Source organism: Ptychodera flava, unplaced genomic scaffold (genome assembly GCF_041260155.1).
Source record: "Ptychodera flava strain L36383 unplaced genomic scaffold, AS_Pfla_20210202 Scaffold_32__1_contigs__length_2955704_pilon, whole genome shotgun sequence".
In the NCBI taxonomy this organism is placed as follows: Eukaryota; Metazoa; Hemichordata; class Enteropneusta; family Ptychoderidae; genus Ptychodera; species Ptychodera flava.
The window spans coordinates 2,042,501-2,056,819 of NW_027248354.1; the positions used below are offsets into that span (position 1 = coordinate 2,042,501).

The 14,319-nt window shown below is 38.3% G+C and overlaps 1 protein-coding gene across 1 annotated transcript; it reads left to right on the plus strand.

Moving 5' to 3' along the window:
• Nucleotides 1-6,500: 6,500 nt before the first annotated feature.
• LOC139127486 (collagen triple helix repeat-containing protein 1-like) lies at nucleotides 6,501-11,476 on the plus strand. Its single transcript, XM_070693410.1, has 4 exons — nucleotides 6,501-6,633; nucleotides 7,353-7,580; nucleotides 10,265-10,460; nucleotides 11,088-11,476. The coding sequence occupies exons 1-4, from the start codon at nucleotides 6,532-6,534 to the stop codon at nucleotides 11,231-11,233; spliced, it is 672 nt and encodes a 223-aa protein (XP_070549511.1). The 5' UTR covers nucleotides 6,501-6,531; the 3' UTR covers nucleotides 11,234-11,476.
• The last annotated feature ends 2,843 nt before the right edge of the window (nucleotides 11,477-14,319 follow it).

Genomic DNA, 14,319 nt, shown 5'->3' on the forward strand with positions numbered 1-14,319 from the left:
TGATCACTATGCCAAGATACAGTATCGTTAGCATGACTTAATGAAATTTGGCGTGTAAAATGGCAAAGATGTTTAGGATGTGATATTGGCTGCTTAAGAAAAATTACCCATCAACGTCATCGGGTTACGGTCAAATCATACTCAGCTGCAGCACAGCTGTAGCTGTAGCTGTAACATTGCTTGTCACATGAAGGCTCTGATAAAATATAATATAATATAGTTACTATTATTTGCTCGAAGTGGTTGTAATGGAAATTTTTATTAAATAAATTCATTTAATATCGCAGACCTCGCATATATTTGTGACTGTTTTCAAATTTTTGGAATGCCAGATACGCGTTCGCAATATTTTCGCGGCATTCACTTTAAGTTGTTTGAGCTTGATTCATTGTGGCAATTTCAACAGTCGACAAGAAATTTGTAAACAGTACACATAAGGGCTATCGTTTAAACAAAAAATGTTTCCGTTTGGCAAAAATTGTAGTAGAGATGACTTAAAACCTCAAAACATTAAAATTTTGAATCGACACGTTTGCACGTTGCACTCAACCCTTATTCATTGGGAATCTTAGTCTCAGTCATTGCTTGATATTTAGAGAGTCGTGGCCCAGATTTCATTGTGTGGACGCATAAATAACCCCGGCCCCCTAGTGTTCCAGATAAATTCTAAGTATAATCACCAACATGATCCAATGTATGTCAAAACGATACTTTTTAATGTATTCCATCATCCAATGGACGCTTGCTCAATTTCAGGGTGAGGTACCAATAACCCACTACGCCAATGGAGAACAGAGGAGTAAAGTGCCTTTTCTCAAGCTGGAGCCCAGCTGGAGTCTCGAATTCTCCGTCTTCCGACAGTGAATAAGCTACATTGGATCTACCGGTACTTGAACCGGGTCTCGAACTCACCATCCTCCGATAGTGAGTCTGTTACCCTACCCACTGGCCCATGGTGCCTCCTATATTTTCTAAGTTAGTGTCGCTCCGCAAAAGAGAACATGTCGCCCGATCGATTCCCTGTGCTTCATACACGCGGCTGACATCAACAACGTCTGTAGAAACACCATGTGGAAACTGACCATTTTTCAACAGTCGATCTTATCCTATTTAGGCCCGTTCGATCAGGAAAGATATGCTGAAATTATCTTTGATGGTTAACATGGTCAGCGGCCGTTAAATTGCCCTTCTTGCGAGTGAAGCGATAACGAAAGCATGAACAATATAAAAGTTGCGATTTTATGTAGGCCCGCCATTTTGTACGATGAAAAATAAGAGGTAACATAGAGATAAAGTTATGTAGACGTATTTTTAGGCTACGATCATTTCTGAACGGAAATTGAATTTGATCCTTGGGCCGTTGCTATGTAGGACCTATTCTGGCCCTGGCAAAATCTGCCTGTGTGAACCAGGTTATTGACGCAAATATAATGCTAGATGCACAGAGGATGATTTCTTAAAGTAGGACATTTAGGGAGACGCTAACATTGAAAAAAATTGAAAACTCACCAGTAATAAGTGTTGCCACAAAGTGTGTTCATAAACACTTTCTATACACTCACGCACCAGGCCAAACTTCAGATTGCGACTCGTGCGAGATAGAACAGTATTATTTAACCCCGCACTCTAACCTCACGTGTTTTGTAGTTTTGTTGCACTATAAATCTAGTTTTTATACGTTCGAATTACGATTCATAACAATGTACTATAATCTGTAAGTTGACGTTAAAAAATCATAAAGGCGCCACCTCTGCATGCCCTTGATGTTTGTTCAACGTTTTTTTTATTTTTATTTGGATGCAGAATTCAAAATGAGGAGCAGTCTTCTTCAAAAGCTAACGATATGTTAGTTTGTACTGATTTTGAGATTTCGCGGCATCCGACGCGTTATGCAAAACACAAGCTTAGTAAGGTCACGTCTGAATACAGCATGGATTAGACATTGTTATACATTCAAATATGACTTGCTTGCCTGGTTGACTTTTGTGTGCAAAGACTCGATCAGGAAACATTCAACAGTGCCCTTATAAATAATGCTTATTACTTAAATTATCACATGGATACCTGCATCGCCGTCGGTGCACTTATATTTTTTATCTTTGCCATTCCAATAAGATAAGGTAAACATGAAAATTTTGCCGTCTGCCCTCTACTAGTTTGAAGATATTTAGTTGCAATACATGTTGTGTGTAGCAGCGAATAAGCATGAAAGAGTATACTCCGTAAAATACAAAATAGTGTCATTATAGTATATGTTATTATATCGCGAAATCTGGTCACACTGTCATAGTTTGTTATGTTTTTATGTAATATCACTTTTTTTGTGAGCGTATTTAATTCATTAAATGGAGCGAGTTCCACACGATGCAGTATTACATTTGTATGACATCTTATGTTAACTGGTGTCAGTTTTCTCTCATCCCGTAATTTAAGTGTTTTGATATTGAAACATAGCTTATGTTTTATCGTATAGTTCGCTAGAAATCCATATACAGAGCATCGGTTTTTGAGAAAGTATAGGCAGAGAGAGTCTCGTGTAACATACATACCATCGTCCTTGCTGTATTCTAGTACATCAAACACGATTGGAACTAATTTGGGAAAATTGGATGAGAGTAATTTTTAGGAAAATGTAACGAAATTGAAATTTTTACAGCTGAAATTTTACAAAATGATAGAAAAGTGTAAAATTTGAAATATTGTTCTCATCGAACAAAACAACGAAAACACAATGATTATTGCATACCTCTTTCACTGGATTCATTTTCATGAAAAAAGTTCATTTTTGTGTAAATGTACTAAAGAAACGAGACAAAATGCTTAAAATTCCTCTAACTGACGACTTTTGAGTCAGGGCACATTTTAAATGACCCTGACTTGACTCTAAATTAATCGAAAAGCTGCATTTTGTTCGAGGAAAAGTGACAAACTGAGATTATTACTTGTGTTTCAGTAATGAAGAAACTCCAGACAAGCTCACATATTTCCATTCAAATATAAATATTGTTCAGATATTTTTAACAATATTGCATTAGATACTATCATGCACTGATTCTTACTCATAACATTTCAACAGCATCGTAAATTTTGAATAAAATTTTAAAGTTTGTAAGCAAATATGGTGTAATATTAGACAAATTTCTAAAATCCTTGAGAAATTTCGCCAATCCAATTATCCCAATTTAGTTCCAATCGTGTTATCAACATTCGACATCGAATGCTCCTGATTAGCGCCCCCACAAGATCTCTGCTTACACATCCATCTGCAACTGTATCTATATGCAATTTTTCAATCGTAGCTTATGTATATTAAGAGGGGAAAACACTGACAGACATAGATAAATAAATAGAAAGAGGATAGATAAATCGATAGACAGCTAGGTAGATAGACAGATAGATTGATAGATACACAAAGTGACGTAAAACTATTTGTAAAAGTGACTAAATTAGGCAAAAAACTGTGATAAGAACTCCGCAATTTATTTCTTTGGCTGCGTTCACAAAAAACGGCTAGGGGGGCTGGAGGAATTCAGGGGGGATTCGAAAATTTTGGGGGTAGTGGAGGGGGGACTTGAAAATTTTGCTCTACCTGTAGGGGGGGGGGACTTGAAAATTTTTGGCTCCCTTTTGAGTTTTACATTTTCCAATTCCAAGCTTTTGTAGGTAATTCAATGAAAAATGAATATCATTTTTATGTCATCAAAATGTTGTAATGTTAGTAATAATTTAACAAAATCTAGAACCATTTTGTCACATTTCATGACCTTTATCTCGAAAAAATCTAAAAGTGTGATTTGTCGTAAAAAACAAACTTGAGCCTCGTAACAGGGCAGAAGCTGCAACTGTTAATGATTTCTGCAATATTTCTATGCAATATAACAACTACAGTTTCTTGCTATCTCCCTACAGCATGCTCAAACACACAATATTTAGTTTGTCGACAAAGCCTGTATATATAAATATAAATATGTATTTGGTGATAATTTAATTGGAGTCCAGACTGACAGTCAGTTGTCAGTGATACAAATGCATGGTACACATACATAGGCTGTCATAGCACGCTGAATACGCCATGGACAATTCAACATGCTATAGGAAGTAGAACAAGAACGCAGTTGTAAAACTGAACAAAAATATTGCCAAAATTATCAAAGTTTATACAGCCTACGGGTAGTGTCACTACCAGATACTACCCTGCTACTGCAGTGTCACTGTCACTGCATACCTGAACAGTGACAGAGACAGCTCTGATGATGGTAGTTGAAGAAGGGTTTGGGTCAAATGACACTCATGACAGTGAAACTCACTTGTACAGAAGATCAGGCCAGAGAGCAACACATGGAAGAAAACATATAAATGTTTGAATTCTGGCATATGAGAATAATCAAATATTAAAAAAAAAGATGGGGTCACCATGCTTGATTTTCGAAATGTTCACACTCTTATTATAAAATGATACAGAAGTAAAACTTTGAATAGTAAAGACTCGAAGAAAAAATATGTGACCAAATGGAATTATTTATTTTTTAACCAAATTTGCAATTATCACACCCAAAATTTCAGAGATTAAAACATTTATGTGATGGAATATTTTAACCTTCCAGTATTGTCAATTTTGAGTAGCATCTAATTCATATAGGTCTTGTAGTTTTGAAACAATTTTTGGTAGGTCACTGTGCAATACGGCAATTAGCCAGAATTCACAATTTTCCTACTCTCTCATGATTGCATTTTGTGTGCTCTTCAACAGGAGCAATTGACCTGGCCAGAGTTGGATTAACTCAAGTTGGCTTTTAGACCAATAAATCTAAAAAATTCACTGATGCATTTAAAGAACTTGCCTTGGGAATATGACTATACAAAGTGCTAATACAGGTAGTGTTGAACACCTGTGAGCAGAATGGCGCAATAAATGTTTATTTTTTCTGCGCTCACATCCTTTACAAATATGCGGGCCTGTGATAGTTGGGGGGGGGGACTTGAAAAATTTTGACCATATAGAGGGGGGGGGGCATTTGAATTTTTTTAGGGTACTCAGGGGGGGGGGTCTGAAAAAAAAAGTTTTCAATCGAGATTCCTCCAGCCTCCCCCCCCCCTAATCGTTATTTGTGAACGCAGCCTTAGTTGAGCTTTAACTGTATAAACAATGACACATCCTATAGGGTCCTGTAAAGTTGTTAATGCTAATGCATTTATATTTGTATCAAAAGAGACACAAGTAGAGGACTGCCTCCTTCTGACTTCATACTCGACTGATTACCCGATATCTCGCACAAGGCAGCCAGTCCAATTACTAGTATATTACCATGCCCTGTCCATTGCATTTTAGTTGGTCGACCTGAACCACGTGACTGCCCACAAATACTCAGTAATGGTTTGTTTTCATGCCCGTTAATATGAAAAAATATCGTAAACATAGTAACTTTATGGCTAAAACGAATATTGTGATTTGTACAATGATGATAATCAACCACAAAATAAAATGGAGCATTTGTGGGCCAAGTTTAGACGCGTTTTTTCAAAAAAATCTCCGAATTTGCAAAATTTTTGCAGCGCGCACTACTCACTGACAGGTTCTGGGGCCCTGTTGTCGTTAGCACGGGAAATTTTCGTAAATTTTGACAGTTTTTCAGGGTTCGTTGATAATATAATGGAAATAACAGACTCCGCGCTGACCATTGACGTTTATTTATGGGCGCCGCCGAGAGGAAAGCCAATTAACAGGATCGGCAAGCCTCGCCCGTTACTTTTTGGCTTTTCTCTCGCGCTTGCCCATAAATAAACGTTATTGTCACTGAGCGCGTCGTCCGTTATTGCTATAGTATATATGCAATGCATCTCGATTATCAATTATCAATTAGTCGTGGTCTGTAGATGCCACTGATGCAATAATTTTCTAAGCAAAATCATATCAACTCAAGTGTTCATTCTATGAGAAACAATAAAATACTTAGATAAATTTCTTTTATCGTATATTTTAGTAACAACCAATATTCTTTGTTTGACAAAAATGAGCAATTAGTCTCCTTAGTTTTTGTTTTTGTTTTTAGTGGGTTTTTTTTTTTGCCTTTTTTCCTTGCAGTAGAGGATATTTTACATAATCTTCAAAAAAACGATAAAATGACAACATTTCTTGCTTAACTAGACGTTTATCAATTCTAAAGCTCGTCTACGTTTTGTTTTACTCACAGGGAACATGCGAAACGTCCATTGAAAATCCACCTGGCCACATAACATTCGTTACAAGGAATCTTTAGAAGTTTTCCTTACTCTTCCATCGGTAGAATTTATCTGGTCAATTTAATTCCCTGGCATGCAGGTTTTAGGTTTTTTACTCATCAATCGGTTCATTACGCATGTAGCAGCGAGTCATAGTCATTTTCATGTAGCAAAACATTATCAAGTGAAAACAATGTTCCTATTCCGGTTCCTTTCGAAATCGGTCATTTCATTTCCCGGAAAGTAGCTACCTAAATATATACGTGACTTCCCTGGCAAGACTCCATTTCCAGTTACTTTTCTTGACTGACGATGGACAGCACATCAGGGATGTTGCCGTTACGTTTAGTATTTGTCCTGATCGGTATCTGCTGTGGTGTTGTTGAATCCCAGGGGCAAACAGGTTCTCACCAGGTATGAACACTGTATTTCTGTACGCTGCGACTGCTAGAAACACGGTCAAGAGTACGAATACTTCGAGTAGTGTGATCCCACTTTGATTGCCCAATCAGTGGAAGTTTAATGTGTAACCCAATGAGCTGCATAAGCCATTGAACTTGTATAAGCACTGATAGCTCTTATGTGTACTAACAGTTTGACCATGGATGATACACATATGAAGGGCTATATTCTGATCGTCCACGTTATGTTCAGTAATCTTCACAATTATTCAAAATGAACAAAAAACATACACCCTGTCAAATAACCTAATACGCACAATTGCTGAAGAAGTTAAAATTGCTTGGTAGCTCCTACGATGAAATATGCATAGTCGCCCCCGGGTTTGTAACTTTTAATAGATATTTTATGAGCTGCATGCCATCGACTGGCATCTGTGTGCGGCAAAGGTTGCTGTGCAATATGCTTACAGGGCGGGCGGTATCCGTTGCGTTTGTACATTGTGACAGTGTCATAATTCACCAATCAGTAAATAACCGTGAAGAAATATGAAGATACATGTAGGGCCAAGATAGTGTTACCAGTAAACAATTAACTCCCACGTTATAGTTGATATGTTGACGATTTTGTTGCCTTTGCTACCATATTCCAATGAACTCAGCTCTCATGTGATTCAAGGGCTGTTTTCATGTATTCAGTCCAAACTTCGACGGGAGTTCGTTTGCTTTCTCTAGCCTCATTCTGTAGGATGTCCAGCGCCAGCTGGTATTCCAGGAATCCCTGGCACACAAGGCAGTCCAGGTCGTGACGGGCGGGATGGGGTCAAAGGTGACAAAGGTGAACCAGGACAGGCAGGTCAGAAGGGAAAGATCGGAGAACGAGGTCCGGGTCCTGACCCTCGGAACATCAAACAATGTGCTTGGGACAAAATCAACGACAGTAGAAACAACGGAATCATTAAGGTAATCCATATTTATGAATATGACACTCTGATATATGTATATAAGGGGCCGTTGGTAATTTAAAGCATGCGCACAGTAAACGCTAAGTGCGTTTTGCCTCAACCCCTTCGCCCCTCTCCTTAACGAAAGTTTGGAAGTGTAAAAATCCAACCAAGTCTCATTCTGTATCGGCATACCTACAAATAATCGGTAATTATGTCGCTATGAATTCACGCATACGCTAACAACCCCCTCCTGCTGCATGCCCGTCTAAAATCAATATTTGTTCAGCGCCAAGTAGACAATAACGCAACCAAAAGAAATGAATTGGAACAGTGTATCCAAAATGATTGATACGTTATTTTACTCGTACGCTGAACCACATGTATGTCTAAGGAATCCTGGTGTAGTGCCGGTGTCACACTAGCCTGGTATACGCCAAACAATGTGGCGCGATATTTTGCGATACATGTCGCGGGATGATGCGAAATGAAAACATGTAGTGCGATTTTTGATCACCGTAATCGAAATACAGCCGAACTCTCTTCCCCTAAACAAAAACATTGCGTTTACCATTATTTATCTACGGCCCCTAAATAAGATAGACCACATGTACGTATGTTCAACATGAAATTATAGACCCTGAGTAGTAGACTTTTCTTAAGTTCTGAGAGTTTACTTAGAAAACGATGTACTCACTAAACACGCGTACGTAGAACACGATTGGAACTAAATTGGGATAATTGGATTGGCGCAATTTCTCAAGAATTTTAGAAATTTGTCTAATATTACACCATATTTGCTTACCATCTTTAAAATTTTATTCAAAATTTACAAAGCTGTTGAAATGTTATGAGTAAGAATCAGTGCATGATAGTATCTAATGCAATATTGTTCAAAACATATGAACAATTTTCATATTTGAATGAAAATATGTGAGCTTGTCTGGAGTTTCTTCATTACTGAAACATTAGTAATAATCTCAGTTTGTCACTTTTCCTCGACCAAAATGAAACTTTTCGATTGATTTACATTTAAGTCAGTCAGGGTCATTTAAAATGTGCCCCGACTTAATTTAATGTTTTTGAAGCCCTAAATTCACGAAAAAGTCAGGGATATTTCAAAAGTGCCCTGACTCAAAAGTCGTCAATTAGAGAAATTTTAAACATTTTGTCTCGTTTCTTTAGTACATTTACACAAAAATAAACTTTTTTTCATGAAAATGAATCCGATGAAAGAGGTGTGCAATAATCGTTGTGTTTTCGTTGTTTTGTTCGATGAGAACAATATTTCAAATTTTACACTATTCTATCACTTTGTAAAATTTCAGCTGTAAAAATTTCGATTTCGTTACATTTTCCTAATAATTACTCTCATCCAATTTCCCAAAATAGTTCCAATCGTGTTGTAGACATACACTTGCTTTGTTCAACCATTCAAAACAATACCGGGAAGCAACACTGCTTATCTGTATCCGACATTTAAGGAAAGTGCATGTCCCCCGGATTTTATGTAAAACGCCATAGGATTGAACAGCATTTACATTTACCGTTGAAAGTTATCATTCATGAAACGAGTGAACAAACTATGGCAAGTAAGTTGCAAGATTCTAACGGGTCAATCATACTATACAAATTTTGAATAAGAGAGGTGTTGAGATTAAGCGACAGCTTAGCTACACATGAGGAGTGATATGTATATCGGATATTTCTGACATTACTAATTTTAGTGGGTAAGGGTAGTACGCGCAGCAAAAGTGAAAAGTGTTAAACTTTTGTTTTAACTCAAACTTTAGTCAATGACAGTTTCGTTCGTTCTCTAAGCATATGCATATCAATAATACAAATCAGGGGTCACTGTGCAAAGTATGAAACTAGAGAAACTAGTTACCTGACATTTACAGATATTGGCAATTCACAATTGCCCCCATCCTGTTTAAACTCTACGAAAATCTACGATGGTTATTTTTTCCTTCTCCTAGAAATTTAAAATAGGCCTCCACAAGTAGTACATCAGCAAAGAATCATAAAATAATCAGAATCCGAATATCAGCCTCTTGAAGGTAGAGTTGACTTTTCAGATCCTCAGATTCAGACCTCAGATTCAGACCTCAGATCTCAGATCCTATAACTTCGGACGCAGATTCAAATTCACAAGCCTTTTACAATACCCATATTAACAGTATGATTACAATATTTAAAATAATAATTTGAATATGTGTACAAGGCAGGTATGAGAAAAAAATTGTCTACATAAAGGGTTTTGCTCAGCAAGCCACTGATTAGCTAACTTGCTTCTTCCGACCCCTGAATCCCTGATCTAGCCAGGGGTCACTGGCCTACAACATTGATTGGTTATATTCCCTCGCCATCAATATTACGAACGATGGTAAAATATGGACGGTCGATAGCCGGCATTTACATGATCGTCGCAGTCTTGATCGTTCGATCGCTTGTGTGTTTATCGCTATGTATTGACTATAGAGGGCGTATATCGGCACTAACTTGACGTTCCTTCTGCCATGATTGCCTACACACGTTATCACATAACATAAGTGGAATCATTGTGCACCCTGTCTTCGACTGATGACGTTCTGATTCTGAGATCGAAGTTTTTAAGTTCAAGATTCAAGATAGGAATAAAATAATTTCTGAAGCCTTTTAAAATTTAAATTAAATTAAATTATTAAATGCTTGTCCTTTCAGGAATGCCAGTTCAATAAACTATCAGATACTACTGCACTGCGTGTTGTCTGGAATGGTAACTTTCGTGCAATGTCTTCTAGCCACACCTGTACTCGATGGTATTTTACATTCGATGGCGCGGAGTGCAATAACCCTTTGCCAATAGACACCGTCATCCACACACATACTAATCTGAATATGCATTTCGGCTCATCAGGTATGTACACTTACTCTCTCTCTCTCTCTCTCTCTCTCTCTCTCTCTCTCTCTCTCTCTCTCTCTCCTCTCTCTCTCTCTCTCTCTCTCTCTCTCTCTCTCTCTCTCTCTCTCTCTCTCTCTCTCTCTCTCTCTCTCTCTCTCTCTCTCTCTCTGCGCTAAGGCGACTGCCACCGCCTGTCCAAGTAACTTGGCTTAACGCCGTTGCATTGATATATCCAGCCTAGTATAATGAGATCATGTCGCTTAAAAAGCTTTGTCCCTGTTTTACGTTTCCCTGATCTTGGTATATGCTCAGAAAAATCAGCTTTGAATTATTTTTTTAATTGTTATAACTGCTGTCAGCATGAACAATCCTGCAATATTGGTTGTATATAATTCACAACACAGTGATCAGTACACTATGATCAGCTGTTGCGGTGCAGTGCAAGCCTTTCTACCCTCAAAGCTCTTCCGTGTCTTGATCTCTTTCGGAATTTCATCAAGACATTTAAACTCAGGTTGAGTTGTTACCTCCACACTTACTGTTATGTCATAACCAAACCCCTGGAATTTGTCGCGACGCCGTGAATTTCGATACTCAGTAAAAGTTTTAAATATATAGTTTTAATTACTCTATTTATTGCAGTCGAGGGTCTGTGCTTCGGTATTGGAAGAGGGCGAGTGGACATCGAATTTCGCGTAGCAACAGGTTGCTATGACTACCCAGCAGGGGATGCCTATACTGGTTGGCAGTCGGTTAGTAGGATCATTGTCGAGGAAATATCGGTGTAGCTCTGAGGCATTCTAATCAGGACAACGGGTGCATTGGAAGCATCGGAGTGTATGTCAGCGATTGCATGGACGGTTGATTTGCTAACATCCAGAGATAGGTTAAAGAGCTGCCATTGTAACATTTTTTTTATTTCGTGAAAGGTTAATTCTTTATCAGAATGGTCGACTCGTTTGTAACACTATCTCTGTGTGCATATGATCTACTGAATTAAAACACTGTGCAGCAATTGCTGCTTGAACTGTAAACCGTGTAGCGTACATGTCTGAACAGATGGGAAATATTATAGAAATAACGGGCGACGCGCTGACCATTAACGTTTATTTGTGGGCTAGGGCGAGAGGAAAGCCAAAAAATTAACGGGCGAGGCTTGCCGACCCGTTAATTTGGCTTTCCTCGAGCCCGCGCCCACAAATAAACGTTAAGGTCAGAGCGGAGTCTGTTATTTCCATTATTATATCAGCGAACCCAAGAAAACCGTCAAAATTTCCGAAAATTTCAGGAGCGAACGACAACTGGGCCCCAGAAACTGAGCAATACGCGACGCACTGTCACGCGCGCTGTAAAAAATTGGCAAATCCGGGATGTTTTCAGACAAAAAGTATCTCAACTTGACCTACAAGTGCTCTATTTTATTTGTGATTCATTATGTTTTACGTTTCAGCTGTAAAGTTACGATACTTAGTTGTTAATCTTATTATTCATATTCACGGGCATGTAAACAGACCATTACTGTGTATTTGTGGTCAGTCACGTGGTTCAGCTCGACTAATCAAAATGCCACAGGCAGGGCATGGTAAATATTCTATAATACGCACCTTGGAAAGCCCTTAATATCAAAATTTGTGTACCACGTTTAGGACTTGCAATTGGACAAGTGCTTTAGTTGTGTGTGGGTCGATTTCATGTATCTCGGCAGAGAGAGTATCTCCAGCATGCATATATGCAGGTCAACAATAATGTGAATAAAAACCGGGCCATGAAAACAAAAAAATATGATTAATGACCTTCACCTGTCCGCAAACACAAGCATGAATGCATGCAAAATATTTTGTCTCGATAATTGTACCATTTGCAAAGAAAGCTTGCTAGAATATGCGTTTAAGTTTAATTATTGTTATTTCTCAAAAAAACTGTGATACAACCCATTCACAGTTATCTCAATGGTGAAATCACATGTAATAGGGTTGCAAAGATGAAGTGTTTCTTAGTTGCCTTTGCGCATGCGTGTTACCTCTCTATGCATGATCTTATTCTACACTGCATTGCGTAAGAGGGCGGGGAAGAAAATTGACGAGTCGAGTGTTTCTTGATTTCGTGGGTTTACAGAATGTTAGGTTATGGATAATACAATGCGTTCCGAATGGCCGAAGGGTATATCATTATATAATGTTAATATTCCCGATAAGTAGCCATGATCTAGCACGACTCGGGATAGCCTCGACCTCGCGCGACAAACCAGTTATTCACGACATGTAAGCTTGGTGTTAAAAATAGGCTTGATCGGAGCAAGTACGGTGCAATGTTATGGACTTTTTGTAACGGTTGAGGTGTGAAGAATTGAACATAACGCAAAAGTGTGAAACAATAAGTTCTCATAGTGCGTAAATAAAGATTATGAGTCGCCATTACGAGAAACGGGGATGTCTTAAAATTGGATAAACATAATGCTTCACTTCCTAGTTTACGCTCACTAAGTTGAGATTCTGGTTTAGGATCGTAATGCTTTCAGTAACTGAAGCTGACACACGAAGTTGTGGGTCGAACACACCACTTGAGATCTTTATTACAAAGCAGCAACGGTGACCACTCAGTTTCCAACTTTCTACCGAACTCTCAGCTCTACTTTTTTCCAGAATGTTTACAACTGTAATAAATTGCAAATTGATATATTATTGACCGACTCGGCATAAAGCTTTAATTAAAGAAAGTAGGGAAAATATAAAGTGCGTGGATTGTCAAAACACGATGAGATGATCTTTAAATTTAAATCTTGGAGTCAAAGTCAACCTCCTGTCATTTCTAAAAGCTTTAGCATTTGTTAACACAATGCGTCACTCAACGCAAGACAAATGGATACTTTTACGTTTTGAATGTTAGAGCCAATCACTCTGTATTTCAACTAATAGGAGAAGTGTTTAAGAATTTCTTCAATGGCAATCGTCAAGGGAATAAATATAGAAACATCACGTGATGATCACGTGTCTTAGAGACTACTATCCACTGCCCTACTATCGGTCAAATTGATTACAGTGGGTCAACGACATCAGGCGGGACGTGTGGTGGAGGCGTTATAACACATACATGTACTTGTCACCGAGTAGATTTACTTTGAAGTTAGAGTCAACACGACCATTTGAAATTTTGATGACGAGTACCTTTTGATCTGAAATGGATTAATATTTCATTTATTTGTTAATTTAACAGGGATATTCACACAAGTGACGACGGGGTTTTTAGCTGTCAATTGATGAAGCCAAAGAGAAAAAAATGACAAACAGATATTTTATATAAACAAAGCATTGCGTTTATTTTATTGAAAAGATGTTGATCGAATTGTAAAACATCGCTGGAAAGACTACACAAATTGCAAGACATTTGCAAGTCAATAAAAAATCTCCAAAATCCTGTGGGAAGCAAAAATAGCGCTTGACCAGTTCGTGTACACTCTAAAATTGGAGACGCTCAAAATATATCCCATAAACGCCCATGTGACTAAAATGAACCAATCGCCGTGTCGATAACGTCATGCGGAACACCGCCGCCAACGTTGAGATGTACGTTTGTGGTCTGACACATGCGCATATCGCGACTGCTCGCTTCCGCCTATCGAGGAAATTGAAAACAACAGAGTCGCAGCAACAGAATCATGGAACTTAAACATCGTAAAGTTCATGCCATGGACGGAAGACACTTTCATATGGTCTTCTAGACGTTTTTAGCTGAGGACGCACAATTGATGTAACCATCGGATGGCCAGTCATTTCATGTCTTCGTCCACAGTTCGATATAACGCCGGGAAAACAGACCTGTACGCAGGGCTTATACGGCTGCAATACGAGCCAGGCGACCTGCGCGATCAAACAAT

What these genes read in the sequence shown, in the direction of transcription:
- LOC139127486 (XM_070693410.1), top strand. Translation starts at nt 6,532, where the DNA reads ATGGACAGCACATCAGGGATGTTGCCGTTACGTTTAGTATTTGTCCTG. An exon ending in GGCAAACAGGTTCTCACCAG is followed by an intron (nt 6,634 to 7,352) that starts GTATGAACACTG and finishes TGCTTTCTCTAG; the next exon opens with CCTCATTCTGTAGGATGTCC. An exon ending in GAAACAACGGAATCATTAAG is followed by an intron (nt 7,581 to 10,264) that starts GTAATCCATATT and finishes TTGTCCTTTCAG; the next exon opens with GAATGCCAGTTCAATAAACT.